General features: G+C 47.1%; 6 protein-coding genes across 6 annotated transcripts; 3 read left to right on the top strand and 3 right to left on the bottom strand.

Annotated features, from left to right (window-relative positions):
- LOC117855813 (uncharacterized) lies at positions 1–1,427 on the top strand. Its single transcript, XM_034738200.2, has 2 exons — positions 1–439; positions 529–1,427. The coding sequence occupies exons 1-2, from the start codon at positions 274–276 to the stop codon at positions 1,146–1,148; spliced, it is 786 nt and encodes a 261-aa protein (XP_034594091.1). The 5' UTR covers positions 1–273; the 3' UTR covers positions 1,149–1,427.
- A 3,270-nt stretch (positions 1,428–4,697) lies between these two features.
- LOC117855306 (uncharacterized) lies at positions 4,698–6,948 on the top strand. The gene is made up of 4 exons (XM_034737617.2): positions 4,698–5,593; positions 6,020–6,109; positions 6,230–6,297; positions 6,494–6,948. The coding sequence occupies exons 1-4, from the start codon at positions 4,910–4,912 to the stop codon at positions 6,636–6,638; spliced, it is 987 nt and encodes a 328-aa protein (XP_034593508.1). The 5' UTR covers positions 4,698–4,909; the 3' UTR covers positions 6,639–6,948.
- Positions 6,949–8,280: 1,332 nt separating this feature from the next.
- LOC117856132 (uncharacterized) lies at positions 8,281–10,600 on the top strand. Its single transcript, XM_034738567.2, has 4 exons — positions 8,281–9,266; positions 9,806–9,895; positions 9,969–10,036; positions 10,198–10,600. The coding sequence occupies exons 1-4, from the start codon at positions 8,577–8,579 to the stop codon at positions 10,352–10,354; spliced, it is 1,005 nt and encodes a 334-aa protein (XP_034594458.1). The 5' UTR covers positions 8,281–8,576; the 3' UTR covers positions 10,355–10,600.
- A 331-nt stretch (positions 10,601–10,931) lies between these two features.
- On the bottom strand, positions 10,932–14,744 carry LOC117856130 (rhamnogalacturonan I rhamnosyltransferase 1). The gene is made up of 8 exons (XM_034738565.2): positions 14,111–14,744; positions 13,412–13,479; positions 13,205–13,293; positions 12,804–12,966; positions 12,406–12,695; positions 12,114–12,318; positions 11,879–12,036; positions 10,932–11,714 (listed from the first exon to the last, which is right to left on the bottom strand). Exons 1-8 carry the CDS (start codon positions 14,370–14,372, stop codon positions 11,468–11,470), a joined length of 1,482 nt encoding a protein of 493 aa, XP_034594456.1. The 5' UTR covers positions 14,373–14,744; the 3' UTR covers positions 10,932–11,467.
- A 2,026-nt stretch (positions 14,745–16,770) lies between these two features.
- LOC117856131 (autophagy-related protein 18d) lies at positions 16,771–21,674 on the bottom strand. The gene is made up of 5 exons (XM_034738566.2): positions 21,457–21,674; positions 19,837–20,686; positions 19,390–19,648; positions 17,860–17,983; positions 16,771–17,257 (listed from the first exon to the last, which is right to left on the bottom strand). Exons 2-5 carry the CDS (start codon positions 20,596–20,598, stop codon positions 17,149–17,151), a joined length of 1,254 nt encoding a protein of 417 aa, XP_034594457.1. The 5' UTR covers positions 20,599–20,686; positions 21,457–21,674; the 3' UTR covers positions 16,771–17,148.
- A 950-nt stretch (positions 21,675–22,624) lies between these two features.
- Positions 22,625–26,188, bottom strand: LOC117859338 (uncharacterized). Its single transcript, XM_034742581.2, has 8 exons — positions 25,411–26,188; positions 25,178–25,254; positions 24,304–24,472; positions 23,878–23,966; positions 23,579–23,743; positions 23,409–23,486; positions 23,201–23,304; positions 22,625–23,044 (listed from the first exon to the last, which is right to left on the bottom strand). The coding sequence occupies exons 1-8, from the start codon at positions 25,907–25,909 to the stop codon at positions 22,939–22,941; spliced, it is 1,287 nt and encodes a 428-aa protein (XP_034598472.1). The 5' UTR covers positions 25,910–26,188; the 3' UTR covers positions 22,625–22,938.
- Between the last annotated feature and the right edge of the window lie 865 nt (positions 26,189–27,053).

The following is a 27,053-nucleotide window of genomic DNA, read 5'->3' as shown; positions in this document are numbered from 1 at the left end:
GAGCGCAGCGAATAGAATCGATGATTTGGTATCTGGTGCACGCATGCTCTTGGTCGCATGCGCCCTACTAGCTCCTGCAGGCAGGGAAATTAATGCGCAGAGGCATATGCCCTCTGTCTCTGCAGACATGTTATATATATACATATACTGCAGGCAGTTCAGTCACACACATGAGTAGCTAACAGCATCAGCCAATCAACCAAGCTGAACTTGCCATTGTCAATACAGCAGAGCCAGAGCTAATTAAGGAACCAGCTAGCAGCCTAGCTAGCAATGGTGCGGAAGCCGAGCCATGGCGACACCGCCGGCGCCGGCAACGGCGGCACGGAGGCGACGAAGGAGAGGAAGGGTCTGTGGTCCCCGGAGGAGGACGAGCGGCTCTTCGCCCAGATCACCTACCACGGCGTCTCCACCTGGAGCTCCGTCGCGCAGCTCGCAGGCAAGATTAGTCTGATCTAGTGCTAATTTTCGCATCAATTAACGCGTATGATAATCTGTTCTTACGCCGCGTCAATGGTGGATGCGCAGGGCTGAGGAGGAGCGGCAAGAGCTGCCGGCTGCGGTGGATGAACTACCTGCGCCCGGACCTGAAGAAGGAGCCCATCTCCAAGCGCGAGGAGGAGATCATCATCTCCCTGCAGCGGTCGCTGGGCAACCGGTGGTCGGCGATCGCGGCGAGGATGCCGGGCAGGACGGACAACGAGATCAAGAACTACTGGAATTCCCGCATCAGGAAGCGCCTCAACGCCGCGGCCAAGTCCGGCGGCGGCGGCGGCGACGGTGGCAGCAGCAGCAGCACCGAACCAGCGGCGCCGGCCGCCGAGGAGAAGGCGGAAGCGGAACTAACCAATGCGGCCACCGAAGCGGCGCCTCTGCCCATCCCCGCACGGTTCCCGATGTTCGCCTGCCAGGTGCTCGACGGAGCCGGCGACGGCGGCAGCGAGAGCACACCGTCGTCGACCACTAGCACGCAGCAGAACTCCGGCGACGAGAGCGAGGCGAGCGTCGGCGACAGCGACACGATCCATTTCCTCTCGTTCGATGATCTGGATTACCCGGCCGATTTCCTCGTGGACGTGCCGGGTGCCATGGACGCGTGGGAGAGTGAACTGTACCCTGCAAATCCGATGAGCTCCTCGCTCTATTGATTCATTGCCAAGAATCGCAACCGTAGTTTCGTTCCCGACAATCATAGGTCGTATGATCGAGTTATTAAGGCAAACGAACGCTTCATGCTTCAAGTGTGAGCTGAATTAAGATGACTAGACTAGCCAATTGTCGGTGTGGTAAAAAAAAAAAAGAGTTGTATTTCTTGTCATTTCCATTATTTTTAGAAGAAGTTTTTTTTTCTTTTTTTGGTAAAAGTTACTGTAAGTACCTTGCTAGCTACCTTGTGTCAAGAATCAACCATATGTTTGTTCAGTTAATCTACGAGACTATTATGCTTGTCTTTGAGTCTCGGTGAAATTAATTTCTCTATAGATTTAACTACACACAATCCGCAAGCACATGTCGGAAAATGTATCGGGGACAGCTAGTTTCCGGAAATTTGTTAATGTGTAAGGATGGAGTTACAGAGCTAGCAATTCAAAGCTGATACGCAATTCAGTTCAGCAGAGAGTTGACTGTGTTTGTGTATGCAGATTGCAGAGCTAGCAATTCTCTCCCACATACCTTTTCCAAGCTACTTTCTAGAAACAGCAGCTTCGATCATTCCTGCAAGCATATAATTCCCGCCTTCCTGGCTGCCTTTGCATTCGAGTTCCAACTTCCTCAGCATGAACTAACTCCCATTTCCTTGTATGCCCATACAACTAATTAGTGGCTGAGGGTGGAGTCACGAACTCAAATTTTACCTTGTTAGAGGACCAATAATATTAAAATTTCAAAATTTAGTTAATTTTTTTATTATTATTTGAAAATTTTCAAAACATACCATCGATGCTGGCCTTGATCGATGGCTGTCAGCGCATAACCACTGGCGTTCCTAACATCGACCGATCGAGAGCATGCACGCGACCAAGGTCTTCGTCGTCGGCGCGACCATGGATGAGGGCAACAACTACTGCAGGAAAAAAATTGGTAAAGGCAGCGCACATGCTGCACGAGACAGTATTAGCGCGCGACAGCTAAGTTAATCTTTTCTGTTTATCCTATGTGCCCATGACCTCTTGCTGAATTCGTTCGCTTTACAGCAGATCTAAGATGAGTCCAGCCTAGCCTATGGCTACCTATAGCCGTCCTGCAGGTGCAGCTATATCTGAATGGTTAGTTTAGTTCAGTAGTGGTAGCAGCCCAGGTGGTCATTAGCATTTGAAAATTTGGACAGCAAAGCCAGGTCTGCATGGATGGATGTATCATGTATGTAAGCCCTGGTCCATGCGGAGCATGTGCTTACCTGCTACATCCCTTGAATCCTTATGAGCTTGACTGTTGATTTGGAGCAGCATCTTGACCAATTACACTGCACACTGCATGCATAGCGTATGGCTAACAATGACTGGTGACCAAGACTAGTGATGAGATGACTAGCTAGGACTAACAAGGACTAAGGCCCCGTTTTCTTCCACTGACTTATTTTTAGCACCCGTCACATCGAATGTTTAGATACTAATTAGGAATATTAAACGTAGACTATTTACAAAACCCATTACATAAGACGAATCTAAACGGCGAGACGAATCTATTAAGCCTAATTAGTCCATGATTTGACAATGTGTTGCTACAGTAAATATTTGCTAATGATGGATTAATTAGGCTTAATTAGGCTTAATAGATTCGTCTCGCCGTTTAGATTCCACTGATGTAATTGATTTTGTAAATAGTCTACGTTTACTACTCCTAATTAGTATCTAAACATTCAATGTGACACGTGCTAAAAATAAGACACGGGAAGAAAACGCTCCCTAAAGAGTACGCTGCTACTAGCTCCCTACATTATTTCACTAATTGATAGTATATTTTTTCATAACTTACCGTGCGAGATATAGCAAGAGGACCATTAGATCACAAAAAAAAGTTACTATGAAATGGGCATCTACATATATCTCTATAAAATGACACACATGACGATATATCTAGTTTTAATCTTTATTCAAACACATTTAGATACAAATAGAGAGTGAAAACATTATACTAGCTCTCTCTATTCTTAAATACACCCCCCAACCCCCCACCCCCAACCACTGCACTCCACATTATAGAGAGTGAAAACTAACCTATATTAAATAAAATAGAACGGAGGTAGTACGTGACATTTTAGCTTTTCTAGGTGCACAGTTTTTCCTATTCACTTAGATATAGTGTATGTCTGTATGCATGATAATATCGATGAACCTAGAAAAGACAAAACAATCTACAATTTGGAACGGGGGAGTAGTTTATTGTGAACATATTTGAAAACGGATGTAATACACACAATTTAGGAATGTGCACTTTCTCCCGATGGCATGGGCAAACGAGAGTACCATTATTTAACAAAGGGGGGGAATGGATGATACTTGATACGTAGTAATTAACTGCCAAATCGCATTCGTGCTTGATTGACGTCGCGTAACTTTCTAGCCCTAGTCTAACCACTGTTTGTCTTTTCCCCAGTTAATTTACTCGCCGACCGTAGCCGAGATCAAGCCACATGGGTATATAGGTCGTAGGCATCGATGGTACCTAGTGCGGTAACAATGACTAATCAAAGCATACTTGCTGATACCGTGTCACCTCAGTGCTCGCACTAATGCTCAATCACGTCGGCTAATTTTCTACCCCGTATACTATTACTAGCTAGTCTAACCTCTGGTTCTTGTCTTCTTTGCGGTTAATTAACTCTTCGTTAGGATTATTGTAGAAGTGATCAAATCACATGGGTATATAGGTCGTTGTCTGCTTGTACCCAAAAAAAAAATCTTTCTTTTTGTGAGTGTTTTTTCCTCTTTTTGAGTGTGCCTGTTTTTTTAACCTCAACTGTAAATGGAAGAAAGGCGTCGTTAACTTTTTGTGTGTTCCAAAAAGTTGGGTGGATCCAAATGGAAATGGGCCTGTTCCTAACTGGGCTTCATTGTTGGGCCGGAACGGAAATTTGGACATGATGGCCGCCGGCCTGAGGAAGAAACAGATGGGCCGAAACCAAGTGATGTCATGTGATCAATATGCCGTCTCAATGCCACCACCGCGTCAAGCCTAAGAATTGATAGCTCGTCGGTCTTCGGTGAATACTACATGTCTACAGTTGATCGTTCAGCCTGAGTTGACGCGACCCAACTGACGCCATGCCAAACCTGAGAAAGCGAAGGCTTGCATTATGCCAAGCTGGTCGTCAGAGGTTAGCGAGGAATCGATGCTGCTGGTAGAGCACATTCCGCTGCCGCAGGATAGCTTGCGGCTCCCGCCAACCGCAAGCGCGGTAGGTGGCCGGAGACCAATAGGATTAGGAGTGGGTGACACTTCACTTCCGAGCCACTTTGTCTCACCATGTCATCGATGTCCCAACTGACAGATCGACATGTGACAATCCTTGTAGAGTTGTAGAAGCCCATGGCCCTAGGCAGTAGGCACTACAACGAGGCCTTCTAGAACCTTTAGTGCAGTTTCCATGATTCTTGGTGTCGAAAGTGGAAGCCATGGCGCGGGGTGTAGGCTCCATGACAGGTGGGACACATCACCCCTATATATAGTCAAAAGTTGGATCAAAATTACTTTATTCTAGGATAATGGTCACCAGAACAAATTAAGCTCAACAAATTAAAGTTGATGCGGCCCAACAAAATGCACCACCTGCCATTGAAAAGCTCAAGAGAACAACTGAGCAAAGTCCTCTGCTCCGGCTACTAGGCCAAAGTTCAGTGGCAGGGCGTGCCGGCCTGCAGGGAGAAGAGAAGCAGCTACCTCTAACAGAGAGGCAGGGGGAGCAACGATGGGGTTCGGCGTGGTGTCCCTGCTCAACGCCGTGTTCCGCCGCATGTTCACCTCGGCGGGCCTCCGCCCCGGCTCCGCCACCGTCGACGCCGACGACACCACCATCCACTTCTGGGCCCACCCCTCCCTCCTCCAGCCCCCCTCCTCGGAGCAGCAGCAGCCGCCGCGGCCGGTGGTGGTGCTGATCCACGGCTTCGGCCCGGACCCGACGTGGCAGTGGGCGGCGCAGGCGGGTCCGCTGTCCCGCCACTTCGACCTGGTGGTCCCGACGCTCCTCTTCTTCGGCGCCTCCGCCACGCGGGGCCCCGCTCGCTCCGACGCCTTCCAGGCCGCCGCCCTCGCCGCGCTTCTCACCGGCGAAGCCCATCTCCCCGGCGCCGCCGGGCGGACCGTGCACGTGGTGGGCACCAGCTACGGCGGGCTCGTGGCGTACCACCTGGTGCGGGAGCTGCACGGCCGCGGTGCCGCGACGCCGGTGGCGGTGGGGAAGGTGGCGCTGTGCGACTCGGACGCGTGCAAGGGCGCCGACGACGACCGCGCGCTGGCGGCGAGGAGCGGCGTGGGCGAGGTGACGGAGCTGCTGGCCCCCGCCGACACCCGGGCGCTGCGGCGGCTGATGGCCATCTGCGCCCACCGCCCCATCAAGTACATCCCCGAGTGCCTCCTCCGCGACATGCTCCGGGTACGTATACGTATACGTATAGTTGCATACGCGTGCACCTGACTGAGCTGAGCTGAGCCCATCCAAAGTGGAGGCCATCATAAGAGATGGAGTGCACCAGCCCATGGTTTGGTGATGGGCTGGCCCACATAAGTTAGGTACTGAACTACTGACTGGTCGTCCCATATTTTTAGTTAGTTATTGCAAAGCAAAAGATTTGGCGGCGAATCACATCGGCGACCACCTACAACTCCAATCATCACCACTCGCATGAAGCATAGTACTAGGACTAGCTCGCCACCATGACGCAAGCATAGCGTCACGGATGCATTGACCCCTAATCGCATAGCAGAGAAAAGAGCCTGATCAGTATCAGGTTGTTTCTTCAGAGACAGAGAGCAATGCGATCAGATCAAGTAACTGCTTGCTTGGATGCTGCATTTGCAGAAGTACTTCGCGGACAAGAGGGAGGACAAGATAGCGCTCATCAAGGGAATCACCACCGGGGAAGGCTTCCCGCTGACTCCACTGCCCCAGGTACATCAAACTACTGACGCCACTGAAGATGCACGCCGATCCAGTGACTGCAATTATATACTATGAACACAGGCACTCATCATGCATCGTACAGAACTAATCGATCTATGTTGACGGCAGGAGGTCTTGATCATCTGGGGCGAGTTCGACCAGATCTTCCCTGTCGAGAAAGCGCACAAGATGAAAGAGTAAGTTCATGATGTTCCTGCTTACTCAATTTCTGTCGATTTCTTCAGTAATCAGGCAGCCAGGCAGTCAATCAGTACTGAACATTTGGTTCTTCAACTCAACTTAACGTTGATTAGCCGAATGAACATGCTAGTTAACGCATGGCCGATGAGATGAAACAAGTAATGAACATTTGAATTCTGCATGCACATGCAGGAAGCTTGGGGAGAAGGCGACGGTGAAGGTGATCCCGAACGCAGGCCACCTGCCGCAGCAGGAGGATCCCAAGCTCTTCAACCAAATCCTCCTCGACTTCCTGCTGCACCCTTCCACCTCTAACGGCAGCGCCGCCGCCAAATAGCTCGGGCTCAGCTTTCTGTCGCAGTGTTGCATGCATCCGGAGTTACGTTCATGGAGATTCTGCCTTCTTTTGTACTTCCAGCTGGTTTTGGAATACAGAGGGCAATGCAGATTGGTGTATTTTAGCAAGGTGTAAGGATGAAGGATGTAGCCTTGCTATTTTTGTTTCGATCTTTTTTTTTTCTCTCAAGCAGTTGATTGTTTTCATGATTTGGATTGATGTCACAAAGAGCTACACATATCACTTACCAGTGATGGGGCATTGGACCAATTTTACTGTACAGTAAGAGAGGTCAGCATTTCCAACACTATTGGGCCCTCTTAGGGCTGCTTGTTGTGTTCCATCGGCTGGTCGTGAATGCCAGTGAGCCCACCCATGCATTGCGCTATTAGTTTTTTTTTTTTAAAAAATGAAGGACAGTCAAAAAGTTAAACGAACAACAGCTTTTCAATTCGGATTGTAACCAACAATATCTTTTTGGAAGCTTCAAACAAATAGGAGCTTAAATAAGGACATCCTAGGAAGACCATGGCCAACCTCAAAAGGTAACAGGCAAGAAAAGATCGAGCAGGGCTGTCCTCTGTCCGTGCGGTAGGTACTGATCTCAAGAGAAGATCAAAGCGGGGGAAAACACAAGACGTGTGGTAAGCTGAAACTCCTGATCAGGGGTCGCCCTTCCTGAGTTCGCACTCTCTCCGTTTCAAATTGTATGATATTTTGACTTTTTTGAGTGTATAGTTTTTTAATGCACTTAGAGTAAGTGTACGTTAAGATGCATAATAATGCTTATAAACCTAGAAAAGTTAAAGTAACCTACAATTTGAAACGGATGCAATAGTACTGAAACTCTGCCACGTCGCATGACGCCTGTTCGTCGTGCTGAAACTCCTTACCCGGTGAATGATAGGTGGGGCGTGTCCGCCTTAGTCAGTTGTCACATGTAAAAGATTTGGTTGGTCTTTAAAAGAGGACTATATAGTGGATTTCTTTTTCAGTACTCCATCGTGAAAAGAATGCAATTCTAGTTTTATCCTAAATGAAACAAATTAAGTTTGGCTAAGTTTGTATAAAATATATAATAACTTATAATACCGAATAAGTATCACTAGATTTGCTATTAAATATATTTTCATAATATATCTATTTTGTGTCATAAAAGTTAGTACCTTCCTTGTAAACTTGATCAAATTTGGGATAATTTGACTTAAGATAAAACTACAATTGCATTATGATAACTTGGATAGATGGATACTCCGCTCCAAAAAATAAAGGATAGATAGATACTCTAGTATATATAGCACAAAATTCATTAAAAAGGAAAGTATATATATGGAATGACGCGAAGAGCATTTCGTGAACAAAGCAGGTAATACTTCTAGAAGACTACTAGACTAGGAGCTCCAAGAGTCGTTGATGGGATGGGTGATGGGGCCAAAAGACTACTAATTAAGCCAAAAAAAACGAAACTGAAGGACTAAAAAGGCAATAACATGGCATTTATTCAATAACAGCACGCACTTTAGGTTTGAACGTAGCGACGTTAGGTGAACAGACGGAACAACCATCATTAGAGGATTTGGAAATGCACGCGCATATGAATGTAAAACGATCGAGTTTCAAAGTTGACAGCGTCGTTGTACACACAAAAGGGAACTCAAAAAGTATAAGTAATGCAGTTGCTTACTCAAAGTGATCAACATTCACACCCTACATTTTGCTAATCCACTGCCGTCATAATAAGAAAGTATAAACACCTACCCCGTACTGATCAGTTACCTGCTCCCATTCAAGAACTGATGGTCTGATGCCAAGATCAGGGAAACCCTTCTATATATCCCATTCAAGAACTGATGCCATGATCACTAGCTGATTCATGCCAGAGCTCTGATTAAGCCGGAGAGGCAAATTGAACTAACCAAATTAAGCTAGCATTGGGCAATGGGGTTCGGCGTGGTGTCCCTGCTCGACGCGGCGTTCCGGCGCGCGTTCACCTCCGCCGGCCTCCGCCCCGGCTCCGCCGCCGTGGACGCCGACACCACCGTCCACTTCTGGGCCCACCGCTCCCTACTCCTGCCTTCTTCGACGGCGGCGGCGACCACGGATCAGCAGCGGCCGGTGGTGGTGCTCATCCACGGCTTCGGCCCGGGCCCCACGTGGCAGTGGGCGGCGCAGGTGGGCCCGCTGTCCCGCCACTTCGACCTGGTGGTCCCCACGCTCCTCTTCTTCGGCGCCTCCCGCACGCGCGCCCCGGCCCGGTCCGAGGCCTCCCAGGCCGCCGCCGTCGCCGCGCTCCTCACCGGCGGGCGCCACCTCCCCGGCCTCGTCGGCCCCGGCCGCCCGGCGCTGCACGTGGTCGGCGCCAGCTACGGCGGGATCGTCGCGTACCACCTGACCCGCGCGTTGCTGCAGCACGGCGGCGGCGTGACGGTGGGGAAGGTGGTGCTCTGCGACTCCGACGTGACCAAGGGACCGGAGGACGACCGCGCCCTGGCGGCGAGGGGCGGCGTGGAGGAGGTGACGGAGCTGATGGTGCCCGCGGACACCAAGGTGATGCGGCGGCTGACGGCGCTCTCCTTCCACCGCCCGCCCAAGTACATGCCCGAGTGCATCGCCCGCGACCTCCTCCGGGTACGCATCACGTCCAAGTATTTATAAGGTTTGAGTCCAGTTTCAATAGAAGTTTCATAGAGAGTTTCTCAGCATTAATTTCTATACTAACTTGGCAATGTTTATAATGAGAGAGAGGATGAAGTTTTATGAAAAGAGAGAAAAATTTCATCACCGTAAAATCCAGCAGGCACAGTTACCAAGTTAGGCCCGATGGTCCAGATGATTAAGCATGCTACTATTTGCAAGCAACTTAATTGAGATAATTAATCATCTACATGCATAGCCAACTACCTCCGATTATAATTAAGCATGATTTGCCACGATTGCACACGCAATGCTAGTTATTTTTTTCCTTCTGGTTTTAGGGAGACGTAAAAAAAAAGATAAGGTTTTCTTTTCTAGATAGCTAAAGAAAGGACAATTGCTATATGTTCATAAAAAATCTCTCGGTTTTGAGTTAAAAAAACTCTCCGTTTTAAATATATTATGTTTAGAACAAGAGTTAGTTCAAAATTTTAAAAATGGATACAGTAGTAACGGTGTATTGACACATGCAGAAATCCTTGGAGGACCGAAGAGAGGAGAAGATCGAGCTCATCAAAGGGATGACCACGGCAGAAGGCTCCCAGCTTACTCCTCTGCCTCTGGTATGAACTACAGCAATTACTAACCCAGACACCGCAAGAGTTCGTACAACTGATTGATCTTAACCACGCGCAGGATGTGTTGATCATATGGGGAGAGTTCGACCAGATCTTCCCGCTGGAGAAAGCATACAAAGTGAAAGAGTAAGTTTCTATTCTACCTGCAGTCAGTTTTTTTTCGGTAGTGGATCAGCAGTCCTACTTTAAAACTTCTACTATCCATTCAGCTTTTTGAATATTTCATTGTTGATTGAGAATTTGGATGAAATGAATGGTAAACCTAAATTCGAATTCATAACATGCAGGAAGCTTGGGGAGAAGGCTACGGTGAAGTTGATTCCGAACTCGGGGCACCTGCCGGCGCAGGAGGAGCCCAAGCTCTTCAACCCCGTCCTCCTCGAATTCCTGCTGCAGCCTTCCAACTCCAACGGCAGCGCCACCGTCGCCACCGGTGTAGTGTAGCTGCGAAATAGCTAGCTTTGGTCTGACGTGGCCCGGCTGGCTCGAGCTTGCAGCACGTTTGACGTTTCCGTACAGTTACTGGGAGAGGGGGAAAGTCCATGGGGCAGTATTTAGTAATGCTAATGCTATTTATAAACGTCTTTGTTACCTTGTTTTATCACGGGTCCATAGCTCAGTGGTCGAGCATTTGAATGCAGATCAAGTGGCCACCGGTTCGAACAAAAAAGAATGCCAGCATTATAACTACGCCCTGATAGTGTCATTTTCGCCACCGCGAAACTTACAAAGTGCAAAATACTCAAAATACTCAAATGACAGTAGTAAAATATTGCAAATTTGCAAAGCATATTCTTCCCTGTTGATACGTACCAAACTACCAAATGATCCATGCCATTTGGTTGAGACGGGGCGTGCAAGCGAAGTCGGAACCAGCTGATCCGTTGCAAGTTGCACGTCCATGAGTATCAAAAAAAAAAAGTTGCACGTCCATGTACAGAACAAGGCATGAAGGCAACAACCACATCGACGCTGCACCATCTTGATCGCTAAATAAGCATAAAATCTATGGATCAGATGCTGCAAACAAAACAATTGCTCGATTGCCATTAATTCATCCCTCCAGATTTTGTTAGGAATCGTCTATCAGTTGAGAATCTTCAATGTTTTGGTGACTGGCTAGTACAAAAAACTTTCAGGACACTGAACTACTTTGGCATGGTCAAAATGGAAAAAAAAAAGGTTAACAAAAAAAGGACAATATGGGCAGCAAAAAGGAAGTGGGAAACAACGAAATGGAAAAAAAAATGACCAGCTAACAAAAAGGTTACAACAACTGTAACATATGGTGGAAAAGGAGCAGACTGGATGCCCGAGCGGCATCTCTTCTTTCTGAAACCTGAGGTATTCGGCTTCTTTTTCTGCTTTATTCTGTGAGGAAATCTGGCTGTAAGCATTTGATTTGTGAACCTGCATATACCTGATGTAAATGCTTAGTAAGAAGTGGGCCTTTGGTCAGCTGTACAAAAGTGAAGTGATGGTGTCGATGAACAAAAACAGTGTGTTATTGGGTTGAGGCGCCATTATTCATTGGGAACTTGTTTCCAGGAAGCATTGTCAGGAAATGTCTCTTAATCCCCCATTGGAGCCCAGGCATTCTTGAGGATTAGCATAGAAATAGTCCTCTTCCTTGGGCTGGCCAGGCATGATCTTTCGTTCTGTAGGTTGGCCCATGCGGCTCTTGTGTGCCTCCTTCACTGCATCTGAGAATTCATCCCAAGATAGCGCACCTCCTTGGAAAAGGTCCAAGAGTTCAACAAGCTTCTTTCTGTCCAATACAATGGTCTTGCGAAAACCCATGTACCTGAAATAGATCAGCAAGCATGTTTACAACCATAGCGGCAATATAAACACTCTACATTATTACTAGTCAATAAAGTAAAGGTTTACTTTATTGACTAGGAATAATGTAGTGTACAATAAAAAGAAAATATAAGTAAAATTCCCATTAGAATCAAAGATGCAGACCTGCGATGACCTTCAACAACCCTTGCCATATTTCCATCATAGCTGGGAATGAAAATATCGCTTGCTAGAGAAACCATGTAATCCAGTGCTGCCATCTGGGTTGAATGGTTCTGGAATGGCCGCAGTTCATCAGGAGATAAAATTTTCTCCTTCCTTACCTAATATAAGATAAAACTGAAACTTAGCATCCAAGTAAAAGATCTCTGGAACATTTAAATGCTAGAAAAGTGCTCACTAGTTTAGGGTATGCAGTCTTGAGTGCAGCCAAGCGCCTCTCCCCACCATAAATCTCACCAGAAGCAATGTATATCAGTGTATCCTTTGTGAATCCTAGAGCTTTGAGAACTAGAGTAATTTCCTCTGGTGTGAGAGGGCAAAGTCCCTGAAGCCTCTTCGCTTCAGAATCGATCTCCTTTTCCTTCCACCATGGATAAGCGTATCTGCAGTACAAACATGATTAATTTATATCTAGTGAAGGATCAAAATAGCACAAATAATATAGTCTCAGTAATATGCAAAATGCAAACCTCATTCTAGTGAGCTCCTCAGTTTCTTTACTAGAACAGCCATGTGTGCAACCTGAAAAGGACAGCATGTCCATTTCATAGCGCAAGTGAAGCACAACAAATTTCCCACTTCTCTGTAGGGTGGAGATAAGTTTCCTGCCAAGGGCCTCAATCTGTGGGGTGAATCTCAAAGCCTCAAAGTTTACACGGCAACGCAGCATCTGGAGCTGAACTGGAAGGCCATTGTTTGCAAGGCGAGCATCTGATTTCTCAAAATGGATCACTTTGTGCTTCATTGCCAGAGGTAATATCTGCAAAAGAGTGCTTTCAGATCACTTGTTATCACTATTTCAATGGTGCTAATTGCAGCCCACAGCCCCACACTCTGCAGTATGATGGTATGAAAGATCAAAGATTACCCGCTTTAGGTAGTATGTTTCATTCGACCAGCTGACAGGAGGCATCGAGTATAGTCTCTTCTTAGTTCTTAACTGAAGTTTCAAAGGCAGTTCTTTGACAATCATCAGCTCATCTCTCAGGGAATTAATGAAGTGATCCACATCAAAAATATCTCCAAAATCACTGCAAACCAAAATAACAAAGTAATTTGCAAGGAGAAGATAACAAAAGAGATATGTCAATGCAGTAATATTTCTACACATAAATCATAGTTTTTTTCTGAAATATGTAGATGAATGCAGTTCATAACACATAAGATTATATGCCATGTTCAAGTAGTTTCAGGAAGCAAAAGATGAACAGCTCGTCAGAAATGTACAACATTGATCTCGTTGAGACAAAGTTATATGGAAAATCATACCTTGGATCAGCCCAGAAAGACCTTTTGTCCAGTTCAGGGACCACTAGCGTTAGATTTAGATGGCGGGCTATAGTCACCATATCACATATCTGCAGCATATCATTTCATATGAACTTCAGAAGGACTGACAAATGAACAGCAGTATTTGCTCGCACCATGGAACCAAATGATAAACATGCATGAAGCTACTAAAGTTGAGGTACGAACCCCAGCTCGCATTTGATTGAGGCCACCATTGCAAGTCACTCGTAGATAACCATTGCTTTTATAAATTCCTGTAGAGAGTAACACCAACCTAATCAGTTCTAGTGCAAACAGGAGGGCTGAGACACCAAGAAAAGCCCATTGGCATCCTAGTGATGTGTAGCTAGAAGGACTTGACTGATCGCCACATGTCTTGAGGAACAGAGAAATGCTCAGTGTCCAGTAAAAGAAAGTCCCCTGATCATCGGATGGTATGAAATTACAGAGCTCCTTCTAAGCGCCCGGCTAAGCAGTATAAGCACTAAGTACAGCATAGGCAAGATAGGCATGAAGACCTGAAGCCACATTTTGTCAAGTTCACTAAGACATCCCCTTTGACCTGCTAAAGGATAAACTGTAATATCAGCTATGCCTTGACATATGAAACAATCAATCGCGAATTCAGAACGTTGGCACCGCAGTCCGCGGTCAGACCCGAGATCCCAAAAGGACACCAAACTCGCGTAAAAAACCGCCAATTTGCGCACGCGATCGAGCCGAATCGACCCGGAAATGCGCCTCTCCTGACCACGGAACTGCCGCATTTGACCCCTCGCCCGCCCAAATCGGAGCGCTCCGAGCTCCCCACCTAGATCACCGGTACGAAAAGGAAGGCGAGGAGACGCACGGCGGCAAAGCGGGAAAGAGGAACGAGGCACTCACTCTTGGGCACGAGCGCCGGCGGCGAGAGCCTCGCGGCGACGCTGTCCTCGCCGGCGAGCGCGGCGAGCCCCGCGGCGGCGCCCCCTCCGCCTCCCGCACCGCCGCCGCCGCCGCCGCAGTCCGCGAGGACGCGCGGCCGGAACAGCCCGGCGATGGAGGCGAGCTGCACGACCGCGGTCCACAGCACGGCGCTGGCCGCCGCCCGCATGGCCCACCGCCACGCCCGCCTCCGCCGCCCCCCTCCGCCACCGACGGCCACCATCCCGCGGCCGTGCGGCCTCCACCCACCTCCCTCCCTCCCAACCGCAACCAGTACCACCACCACCCCTGCTAGTGACTGCTACACCACCAGCAGGGAGCAGCAGCACCACCACCACCAGGAGGAGGAAGAGGCCGATTAGTGTGGGGGGCAAGGCAACGCAACGCAACGGTGTTTATGCGGAGGGGAGGAGATTAGCGAAGCTTTTGGGCGATGATTAGTTTAATGCGGAATCGGTATCGGGCGGAGGAAGAAGAAATCGAGGAGTGAGACGGCGCGTGCGACGGCGGTAGGCACGACGTGAGCATTTGGGCGCACTCCTCTCGGTCGGTGGTAAGTCGTAACCTCGCCCTCAAACACGGCCATTAATTATCGGCTAGTCTAATCAGCTCGCTCGTATGGTACGGCTCGGCCATTAGTGAGGACTGGCTACTGAGTGACAAGTCCTCCTCCTGGTCTCCCTAATATCGTAATATATGGCACACTTTTTATATAGTAATCGATAAAATATATATTTAACATAGAAAGTAGTATGTATGTCTATGTAAAAAGTGATTTTCATTACAAAAAGATATATATGTGTTGCCAAAATTAACTTTTTAGATACCGAGGGTCAAAGCTAAAACCTTTGACTTAGGAGTTAGGACATGGACATGTATATAGGAGTATTTCAAAATGACATAAGTGCATCCACGAAATACTAGCAATTTTGTATTTATTTATTTATTTTCAGTGTTATATATATATATATATATATATGATAAAGTGGGAATTATGGTCGATATTCACCAAAAAAGAAATTTATGGTCCAGTTACATTTTATCGAGGATTAATTGGAAACATGCCATTACAATTCTCGTGCTTCGGAGATATACCATTACTATTCGACTATTCGTAATCGTACCATTACAATTCACTCCTTATCTGAAATATGCCATTACTTGCCCTTTTGATATGTTTCTCAAAAATTTTAGACCAAATTGTCCCTGTCTTCTTCCTCTTCCCCTCTCACTCTCTCTCATGCTCGTCCGTAGGAGGCCAGTGGGGGCAAGCAGAACTGTTCTTCTCCCCGTCCGCACCTGCCCTCCTCTCCTCGGCGCGTAGGACGCCAACGGCCGCGCGTCACCTGCAGCCCCGCGGATGCCTCCACGACGACCACAACCTCCTGCTTGGTCGATGGATGGAGCTGCTCCTGGAGCTCGATCTACTTGGCCATGGCCGGCTTGCTCTGCTGCGTGAGATGGAGAGGGAGGAGAAGCTAGCAGGGTGCACCTGCTTGTGCTTGAATTCAGTGGAGGCCCATGCTTTGGTTGCTTGATTTAATTTGGAGAAGGCATGATGATTTGTTTCCTATGCTTGTTGAGGCGTTTGGCTGAATTGGAGAATGAGGCTGGTGGGTTGCTGCTGCTTGCATCTCGCAACGAAAAAAAATTGGGAGGTGGCGACTTGGATTGGGTGGATGCGGACTCGGATTGGAGAGGGAAAGTGGGAAACAGGAGAAATTTGAGCTGCTGTTTCGACTGTGCTTCAGCAAGCGAGAGATAAGGAGGTGGAGAGGAGATAAGAACACAGGACGACTGGACGAGGAGAGAGCTGCTGGCTGTGGCCCCGGCGTTGGACGGCAGCATGGACGCAGCCATGAGCAGCGATAGCGGCAAGGATGTAGGGCCTCTTACCGACGAGCTTCTCCGGGCTGAGCTCCGGCGAGGGCTGTCCTTGAGCTCCTGCTCCGGCAGGAAGAAAGGAGAGATGAACGAGAGAGAGGGGGCAAGAAGATAAGTTTAGTCTGAATATTTTGAAAAACATATCGAGGGTAAGTAATGGCATATCTCAAATAAAGAGTAAATTGTAATGGTATGGTTAAACGAATAGTAATAGTATATTCTGGAAGCGTGAGAATTGTAATGGCATATTTTCAATTAACCCTTTTATCAAAAAGGATGAGAAGGCCGGCCGAAAAGCAAACTGGTCAAATGTTGTTTTCATGAAAATTTTGTAACAATCACGTATCAGGGGACAGCGTGCTTCAAAATTTGTGACCCTGCCAAAAAAAAATTGTGACCGAGCTGGATCGCATTATCTTGTACTATGAATGTGTTTTTTCTCCTTTTTGAATATTTAGCCGCCTTTTGTGCATTAATAGGCTTGTACACTGAAAAGATGCCATCCCCATCCATTCCCAGATCGTTGAAAATGTAGTTAGCAAAGTCAAGCGGCAAAGACAATCTTATCGAATCACTATCGCTGACAACACAAAAATAGAAGATAAACCCTTAATGCAATCAGGACCTTATCAGATTCAAATCATGGTCAACTCTTGAGCAAGGCCTACTAAACAATCCGTCAGGCAGCACAAGCCTAGCAACCTACCAGCAAAGCAATGTCACAGCATGCAGGTCGCTTAATCCAAAATGGTTTGTAATTGCATACCAAGGTAACAGTCAGATCAATAAGCCACAGCCCACAGGCAAGAACAAGTCTGATATTTGTTACAGCCTTGCAGATGCAAGGTCGCATAGCCAAATTCGTTCTTGAACATTTATGCTATACACATACCAATGGGTGTTCTTTGCTGAAAGAAGAGAAACGGCCAATAATTCTTGAAATTTGGATGGGAGGCCAACTGCTTCAGAAATTAGAACATCGAGAGGAAATAGGTTGCGATCCAACAGTCAGCTCCTTATTCCGGCTGCCTATAACTTCGCCGGTGAGAAGATATGTACAATGGACCGAGCATAACCTTTGATATTTACAGGGGTGACTGTTATCATCATCCAGGTCAGCTGGCTGAGGTCCTGAAAGGTGGGCTGTCAGACTTCAGAAACCGGAAATATTCCTTCTGCAACATCTGCCCTCCATTCACTTGGTCAAAGCTGCACCTGTAGAAGCTGGAGAAAACAAAATTGGCACGATTAATGAAATACGCGATGCTTCCTACAAATGGAGGTGGAAGATGCTGGTTGCTGGCTTTCATTAGATAGGAAGAAAATCTGCCAAATCAACCGTACTACCAACTGAAACTTTTGTATAAAAAAAATTGTCAAATCAACTATATAGCCACCTGAAACTGTTATGTGCGTAACTGTTTGTTTCCACTGGCTGATGTATTTTTCCATAGCTAAATAAGAGGCAACTGCTATGACATTTTTGAAGTAAAAAGGAGTACCACGTGACTTCATAAGCACGCCTGTTCAATGACTATAGGTGGCAAACGTTGATGAATAAACATGGGCTCCAGTGCCACCTCAGCGGCTCTGTTTATGACATGCACAATTCACAAACAATACATGCAACAATGCTGGTGACAAGGCCAATAATGTCTTGATCCAAAACAGAGAAGGTAGCATGGTTTATATTTCCATTTTTTTTGTTTCTTTTGCAGGACCGAACTCAGATGGAGAAATATTTGGCAACAGCGAGCACTGAAAATGTCTGATATTTACTGAAAGGACAACCTTGAAACTAAAATTTAGTTCGATGAGGAGAGTACCTGCCATCCAGGCCAACCATCATTACGGTGTTCTGTGCACCAAATGCTACTATGTAGCGTGTGACTTCAGGTAGATGGAATTGAGCAAATGACCACTCTGAACTGAAATACTTTGGCAGGATCCCTGGAGAAAAATTTCAGCAGAAATAAGCTAATGACTTGGAACAATTTGAGAAGCCAATCCCAATTCTGTCTCAAGATCATAAAATGAAACAACGCGAACATGTAAATAACTCACTAGGTTCAAGAAGAAGTATGGTTATACATGTGCTTTAGCTGCAAATCTGTACTCCCTCCGTTTTTAAACATATGACGTTTAAGACAAGCTAATTAGTCCACATATTTTTTTAGATAGCATGGTTGCCCCTACTTTGAGACCTAACTAAGAGTATTCCCTCCATTTCTTCACTTTCACCACTGCCCCTACTTTATTCCAAATGTTTGCACCATGACCCTGGTTTGTGTAAGCAAAGTGAAAAAAAAGGAGGGCAAACTCATAATTAGGCCGCAAATTGAGGGCAACCATACAAATGCCCCTATTTTCTTTAAAAGAAAAAAATAGGAGGTTGCATGATTTTATGTTTTGAGTCAATAATCAGTGCTTCCACACCTCACAGCAAACTCCTTACGGTTCATTTGGTTGGAAGTAAGTGGTTGGAGGGAAAGGGAGTTTAGATGGAAGAGATTAAAATTCTATTGTTTGTTTGGTGGGCATGGGAGTTTTAATGGGATGAGGAATGGGAGTTTAGAGGGGCAACTCCCACCAATCACTTCCCAGGGGGGGGGGGGGGGGGGGGGGGGGAGGATTGGGTGGGAATTTGTTTTAAGTGGAAGATGAATGCATCTACACTGTTTATCATGACTTAAGATATAATTTCCCACCTCTAAACTCTCAACACCAAACAAGGGATATCTAGTCTCACTTAAACTCCCACTCTTAATTTCCTCCAAAAGACAAACAAGGGAACGGCACTAAAAATCATATCCCAAGTGAATTCCCTCCGCCAACTCCCACCACTAATTCCCATGCCCCTTCCCATTAGTTGCCAAATGCACCCTTAGTGCTTGTACACTTCCAGGAGATACTAAAATTTACAGCCAGTGAATCTCAAGCCATATGCTAGCAAACAAACTTAATGCTTCATTGATTGTGACAGCAGGCAAGAGGGCATATGCTCCAATGAGTGCATGCATGCTAGTTCCCTAATAACATGACCAAACAACATCAGAGAGCAATATTGAGGTCACTGTGATGATACCACAAACAATCAGCATATGAAAATAACCGTAAAAGGCAATTGACATTCAAACAAAAACAGATCATCAAAGATCCTTGTGATTGAAGGTGAAGAAAACATTCATAGATTAAGTTAAAACTAATTAACGGATTAACGATTTCAGAGGTATGGCACTGATGTATACATCAGCTAACTTCACAAAATAGCAAGTTTTTATAATGGTGCAACTTCCACTACTGAGATCCAGTACGGATCAAATAAGAATGGGTGCAAACCAGAGTAGCATATGTACCTCTCATGAAAGACAGTGATGAACTCGCATTGGACCCAGTGTTCGTCTGAATAAGAGGATCAATAGAACTGGAAGAGTTCTGGTGGTCCATCCGTGGACCTTCAAGAGTGTGTTGCTCATTGCTTGAATCCTCCCCAGCAACTCTGACTCTCAGAGAGAAAATATGAACAGTTCCTTTGTCGCTGGACACTGCCAACCACTGAACATTGGGCGATAGCGCAATGCTATATATTTCAGCTTTGTCAAGTCCTCTGCGTACCTGCATGTTATTAAGATTATAAAAAATAGATCATTATGAGCTCATCCTATCCATTTATTGGTTATGATATTGCAACAGAAGAGGCATTGGAATAAAGAAGAAGACTGTGCTTGCTATTCACAACGGAGAATGCCATGCAACAAAAAACAAGGATCAGCCTTCTAGAGAGTAAAAGAAGCTATGCTCACCTCTTGTAGGCGAGTGCCATCCATTGTGTTGAATATTCTGATCAAAGTGCCCTTCGTGCTCGCAGTTGCCAATAGGAGACCATCCATTGTCAGTGCCATGCAAGAGATGTTTGAATCATGAGCTGGGATTGTCTTTGTCATCTTCAGCCCGAAATGCTCCACCCGAACATGCCCCTGGTGCACTCCAGGGCATGCTAAAACTGAAGTATTGGAATGATGGGAGAGGCAGCAAAGTCCTTTGGGATTTGACAGAGTGTCAATCTGGTAGAGCAGCTTCAAATCGGTGAAGTTGTAGACATATATCTTCCGCTCGAGGACAATCACAATGTAGTCCTTTGCCAATTTTACAGCCCGGACATCAGAGCGGAAGGCAAACTCTCCAATGCAGCGGCTCTGATGATCATCCCAGATCATCACCTTGTTCGGCGGATACTGCACATTGGAGCCCCCGCCTACAAGAGCAAGGATGTTGCAACGAAACAGCATCTCGACGATCCCGAACCCGCCGCTCTTAAGGTCCCTCCTGAAAGTTTCCTTGAAAGGCTCGCAGTTGAAGATCCTGAATCCATTGCTGGTACCAGCAGCAAAGCATCCACAGTCCTGATTCCAAGCAACTGACAACAGCCTGACATCCTGGTCGTCACCAAGACCTGCTCCGGGCTGGCTCGTAGGTGCGGACAGCGGCCAGACATGTGACGACTCAAATGCCCCAAGCTTGCCAGGGGGGTGTAACCCCCGTGATGTGGAGACTTGTGAGCTCATGAGGAAGGCGTGAAGCCAAATCAATTGCTTTTGAATGTAAGAGCTCAGTTAAACCAAATGTGTTGCTGCTGGCAAAGTCTTGGAAATCCTGCAGAAAGCAGAAAACATAAGCAGCAAGCAAAGAAAAAAAACACATGACATGGGCACAATCAGTTCAATATTTAATGATCCAATCAGACACAAAAAGAATTGCAAGATACAATGCTAATCATTCCACTGTCTCATTCTGCGCTTGTGCGGTAGAAGTCAGGGAATGGAGCTCCATGGCATCCCCTGCTTAGCTAGTGATTGTAATCAGGGGGGCAACGGAGCTGGCGCATGGGGGCTCAGATAATCTAACAATTTGGGAAATAAGCTAGCTAGTGGTTTTAATCACGGGTGGAATGAAGCCGGCGCATGGGGGCTCAGATGATCCAACAATTAGGGAAATAAGCTACTCCCTGCTAATGGCACTCAGCTACACGGCATACATAAATCCACAACGAACAGGGGGGAATTGGAGAGAACATCTAGAATTGAGGGAGCAATCTGTCCACCGAACCTAGGGCTTCGAGAAACCAGTCCCGGTCCGGGCGGATCTCCGATCTCCGCTACCCGCTCCGATGCTGAAGGACGAGGAGGCCTACGGGAGAAGGAAGAAAGGGCCGCGCAGCAGCGGATCTGGTCGGAGGCACCGTCCACAGCACGGAGGGCGGCGGAGCGCCTAGGGGAACGGAACCGGCGATCGACCGCAGCGGAAGGGTTCGGGAAGGCGCGAATCCCAATGACTGGGGGGAAATCGGAGGTTCCTTTCCGAGGAAGCAGGGAGGGAGGGAGGGGAGGGGTCGGGGCGGAAGCCATCGAGTGGGTGTTCCATACCTCTTTGCGCCGCGACGCCTGCCGATGAGGGGTGGCGGAGACCGATCGACGAGGTGAGCACGCGTGCGCGCGGTGGCGGATGAGCGAGGGGAAGGGGGGAGTGGGGCAACCGGGCAAGCGACGAGGGAACGGGGAGGCCGGACGGTGGAAGGAGGAGCCGAGAAGGGAGTCGGGGGGGCTCGGGAAGCGTTCGTCCGACGGATGCGTGCGCCGCAATTAACCTTTTTTTTCCTCCTAGCCCGTGCTCTAATCCCACGGCTCAATCGTCATTACGGAGACTTTTTTTTTTGCTCTTTTATTTCTCTGATGATGATGATGATAGAACTGTGTGTGTGGAGGAGGCCTGTTTCGCAGCTGCTCCAATCACGGAGCGTCCTAGGCCTGGGCTAGCTGGTGTAGGACCCCGTCACCATGGCCGGACGCGCCGGCACGGGACGGGGCGCGATCTGGCTCGCAGGATGGTCCCGCTCCAAGTTCATGGTTCCCTGGATACTCAGGGACGTTTGGATACACCTCCTAAAATTTAGCACCCGTCGTATTAGATGTTTGGATACTAATTAGGAGTATTAAACACAGACTATTTACAAAACCCATTGCATAGATAGAGTCTAATTCGCGAGACGAATCTATTAAGCATAATTAGTCCATGATTTGACAATGTGCTGCTACAGTAAACATGTGCTAATCATGGATTAATTAGGCTCAATAGATTCGTCTCGCGAATTAGTATAGAGGTTCTGCAATTAGTTTTATAATTAGCTCATGTTTAGTTCTCCTAATTAGTATCCGAACATTCGATGTGACATTCCTAAAATTTAGCACCTCGTATCAAACACCCCCTCGGATTATTATCAAGTGTAACCATCAGTCGTTCGCCGTCGAGATTCTCCAGAACATTCGTCGCTAGTTTGCTACTCCGTACGCTATTTCCACATGTACTGTGGGGGTTTCCTTTCACGTCACTCTGCTGAGAGTGATCTTGGCTGTGAAAATAGCTCACCGGAGCAGGCACGTAACGCAACGCATCGACGGCGAACAGGAGACGCCTTTTGATTTGAGAACGAACCGGCATGCCGACCTGCAGGGATCGTAAGGATTTATTTATCGCCACGATCTAACAGAGCATCAGATAATTTCATTTCCGAAGATTGAGGAGCACAGCGTAACGTTTGTATAAACTCAACATTTCTATTTATATAGTACTAGTAAACTTGTACGTATACGGTCAGGTAGAGGTAGTCATCAGGTGCTCAAGCATCCCGCGAGAGCCTATACAGGGGGGTGGCAATATGCACGGTCAAAATACACACACTCATGTACGCCTTCAGCTTCTGCTGGAAGGGACTTTGACTTGTACACTCTTTCAGCACCGCATCAGGGCCGCTCTGCTCGCAGCGAGCACCGCATCAGCGCGCTGCGAGCAGCAACACACGCACACACCCTAACATCTTCATAGAGTGGAGCGCTCCAACTTGCCGCTCTTTAGAATAGCTGGAAGAAGAGGCTTGTTGAACCGTCGCCGAACGATCGGAGGTCTGCTGGCTTCACCAGTGCCCTGCACAGCGGGCACGTCCGCTCCCTCTCAAACCTGTTATCGTCCAAAGAATGTTAGCAAGGGACGAATTGATAATCTTAGGTTTCACGACAATGGAATCACTGAAAGATGGGTCAAAATAGCAAGGAAAGGTTAAATGGAAGTTGGAGGGGGCGGGGGAGGGGAAGGGGCCAGATGGGCGTGGCTTACCATTCAGATACACAGTCTTCACAAAAGATGTGTTTGCAGCGCAAAAGAATGGGGACATGCATCTTCTCTTGGCATATCACGCACATATCTCCAGCAACAAGTACCTGAACACGCTCAAGATAGTTAAGTACAGGAAACATAGTGTGTTAAAAGATCCAGTGTGGAGTTCTCAAGACATTTCATGACTAACAAAGAACATAGTAGCTACCTGCTCACTCGTTGCATATGAACCATAGTGGAAGTCTTTATGAGATAATGCTCTCAATGCTGTCAAAAACGATTGAACCTGACAGATACAGTTGTGTCAGCAGGCATCCACTCAGTATGCATAACTTATTAACTTGAGATCTGAAGTTAGATGAGGGAAGCCATAAGCACCTTTTCCACAACTGATGTCAACTTGAAAGTGAGATACAAGCCAGTGGTTAGAGACGAAAATAGGCTTCCATACTCCTTGTTCAAGAAAAAACGGTACCACACAGGTGTAGGCAATAATGCACGGTACAAAAGTAGAAAATATTCCACAATTGTCAACATTTGACCCTGAACAACAGGAAAATTTCATTACAGCTTCTCCATCTATGATTATGCATAAATAACAACAATACACCATGAGCTATCCAGAAAAATCACCAAGATATACCACAAAAATGTAGGATAACGGTACAATGGTTTACCTGCCTACGATAGCTTCGGCCTCTGCTGTTCTTGTAGTACATCAGCAGCAAACATTTGACAATCATAGCAGTTTGGCGCACCATTGTATCTGCACAAGATTAAGGACAACTGTGACTAAAAGTTGTAGAGGAAAGTATCACCTTGAAGACAGTACTACAGTATTGATGGTTGAGAGTATAAAATGATCCCGGCGTTGAAGTATAGGTACAGGTTACCCACTTACAACCTAGGAACAACTTAACTATTTGTAGAAGGCAAGCACATACGCATGTCAAGTAAAGTCAAAGCAAACATCTAAGCCCAGTTGACAAAATGGAGAGACTTCAGCTCCAGATACTAAATTTGTTCAGGCGGTATGACTTCAAATGATGCCAGCAGTATAACTTTGCAACGATGCCAGATGTAAATATGTTCAAGCACCATACCATTCACCAAGATGATGAATATCGCATGCCAAAATGGTGGTATTTCTTTAGGAGGAAGCATCAGGAGAGGTCGTATAAGGTCCCCATTCTTGTAACACCAATAAAATCCAGATACGTGAACAACAAATAATACTGTAATCCCGACAAGGACTGGAATTTTTCTCTCCCTCTGCATTACATGAGGAAAAAAGAACAAAATTAGCCAATATGGTAGAAGGATCACCAGTATCCACCATATTGTCACTAACAGAGAAAATTTGTATAAAAGGATTGGAAGCAACTAAGTTTGCAGGGTTTTGTAACTTAAGGGTGTGCCACAGAAACATTAGGTTATTAGAAACTTCCTATGGAAACATAACTCTCAATCAATATAAGAAGTTAATCGATTGCTGCAGTAAAGTTCAAACCAATGTTGATAAGGAAAAGCTTGCTATACACACATGTCATCCATGACAATTGTTGAGTGTGGGACAGAGGTTAAGCTATCCTATAAATCTACCTAATTAATCCTTAGACAGTAGCACAAACGCAAAGCAGTGAAAGGACAGCACAGCCCTGGTGATTCCTTATAGGCAAGCATCGAATTATAATGCCTTCAGGTGCAGGAAATCCATAAAAATTGCCTATACAATGGTGATGTGACCAAATAGCTAAAAGTTCATGATGTTTGCTGCACTATAATATTTCCATGTTTAGAACACTTGAAAACATTCATTAAATGGAAAAAAAACTCTAAGCAGAGCTCTTCCATTCTGTGGAAACAGAATTATTTAATGACATGAACTGCAGGGGAAATAATGTCATTCGCTTATCGCTGCTCTACGACACAAACCTTAGTAAAATTACACCAAAAGTGTACAAAACAATCACTAACCTTCAGAGCAGTCTGCTTACGCAAGATGTCATTGGACTTGAACATCACCGCAGCAATCCAAATTGTCACAAAGAAACCTGTGCAAAACAACCCAAGACAAATTTAGCCAACATTCCCTACACATCTACATTACTTCAATTCGCAAGCAGCATGCCACTATGTTCTAAGCATCAAATTGGCCATGTGCGCATATCAATTTGCGCTCTGTTGATAAGGGAAACAAGTGAGCTGACCTTGCAAATGTTGTCTGATGAAGACGACGAGCAGCAGCAGGGAGAAGGGCAGTATCTGCTCCACCCACCTCGCCACCTGTTGTATGTCGTACCTCTGGTACGACGACGAGGATTCCCTGCCGCCCTCCCCGGCCCCAGCCGCGGGTGCCGGCTCCTCGGCGCGCGCCCTCGTTGCGTGCCCCTCCTCTTCCTCCTCCTCGACGATCACCTCCTCGGCCCTCTCAGACGACGTCCCCGCCTCTCCGGGCGCCACAATCCGGATCGACACCTCGCCTGGCCCGGCCCCCGCCCCCGCCTGCTGCGCCCCGCCGCCGGGATCGGGGCGGAGGATACCGGAGTACTCGAGCAGCGCGGTGAGCGGCGCCTGTATGAAGCTGGAGGCCGAGAAGTGCACACCGTACCTCCTCGACGGCGCGGGCGGCTGGGGCGGGGGCGGCGGGGACGGGGCGCGCGGCGGGTGCGCCTGCTGCTGCTGATGCGGCGGCGGCGGCGCGTCCATCGGGCGGGACGGCGCGCGGGAGGGGTGGAGCTTCCAGAGGAGGATTCCGCCGCGGCGGCGGCGGTGGCGGAGGGCTGGCGGCGCCGCGTCGGGGGCGGAGGAGGGGGACGGCGGAGGGGACGACGTCGGTGCGGAGGCGCGGAGGCCGCACGCGGCGAGGCGGAGGCGGAGGCGGTGGAGGGTCCCCGTGCTCGTCGCCGTCGTCGTCGCGGTCGTGGTGGGAGGAATTTTTGGGAGGCTTATAGGATATTTTTGTGGTCTGCCCTTTTGATCTCTCTTGTTTTTTCCCCCTCTCCGGGCATGGGTTTTGTTTATCTCGTTTCCTGCGCTTTGCTTGCGTGGTTGGTTTGGTCGTGTGTTGCCTCGTTGGCTCGTTCGTTAATCCTCCGTTTGGTGCGGTTTCTTTTGTGATCTGGTTAATTAATGGCCAGTTTTAATTTAAATTTGTCGGCGTCAGCACCGGATGAGGACGACAGAGCCACAAAGGCATCTAATACTAAGCCGAAATATTGGGCACTGTCTTATTTTACGCTACTCCTATGTTTTAAGATTTTCTAAAAGATACGATAAGTTATAGTAGTAGCTTGATTAATGTGGTGTTTCTTGCTGCCTCTACTGGTTTGTATCTTAAGCTATTATGTTACCCTCTTGACTTTTTCTAAACCACAGTCATCCCAGTGTAAAAAAAAAAAGAAAATCATAAGACTATTGGTAGGAAATCCACGAAACATCTTACAGTCCGGACAAGGCATAGTTGCATTGCATCAAAGATTGGGTTAAAAATGGTACGAGATTCTTTATCTCACTGCCAGGCACATTGCAATGACCATGTTTTTTTTTATAGCAAACTAGTTGAGCAAAATTTTGCAACCTAAGTTGAAAAATCAAACTAGCGGGAGCAAATTTGACCAAATTAACGGGGAGTCAACTTCTAGGTCAGACGAGCCTAGCAAGGGTAGGTTCCCTGTCCGCCAGAATCGACTGAACGTATCCAACCAACTGTGAACCAAAAAAGGTACCAGAGTTGACACGTCAAAAGAACCTGTTAACAAACCTGATTTGACAGCCGAATGGTAAGACGCGGTCTGTTCGTATTGTTTAATACGGTTACGTTAACATACTAGTGCTACAAGTAGTCTAGAAC

Source organism: Setaria viridis, chromosome 5 (genome assembly GCF_005286985.2).
Source record: "Setaria viridis chromosome 5, Setaria_viridis_v4.0, whole genome shotgun sequence".
Lineage (NCBI taxonomy): Eukaryota > Viridiplantae > Streptophyta > Magnoliopsida > Poales > Poaceae > Setaria > Setaria viridis.
Note: the sequence above shows the minus strand (reverse complement) of the source record. Positions and strands in the feature narration are given on the sequence as shown.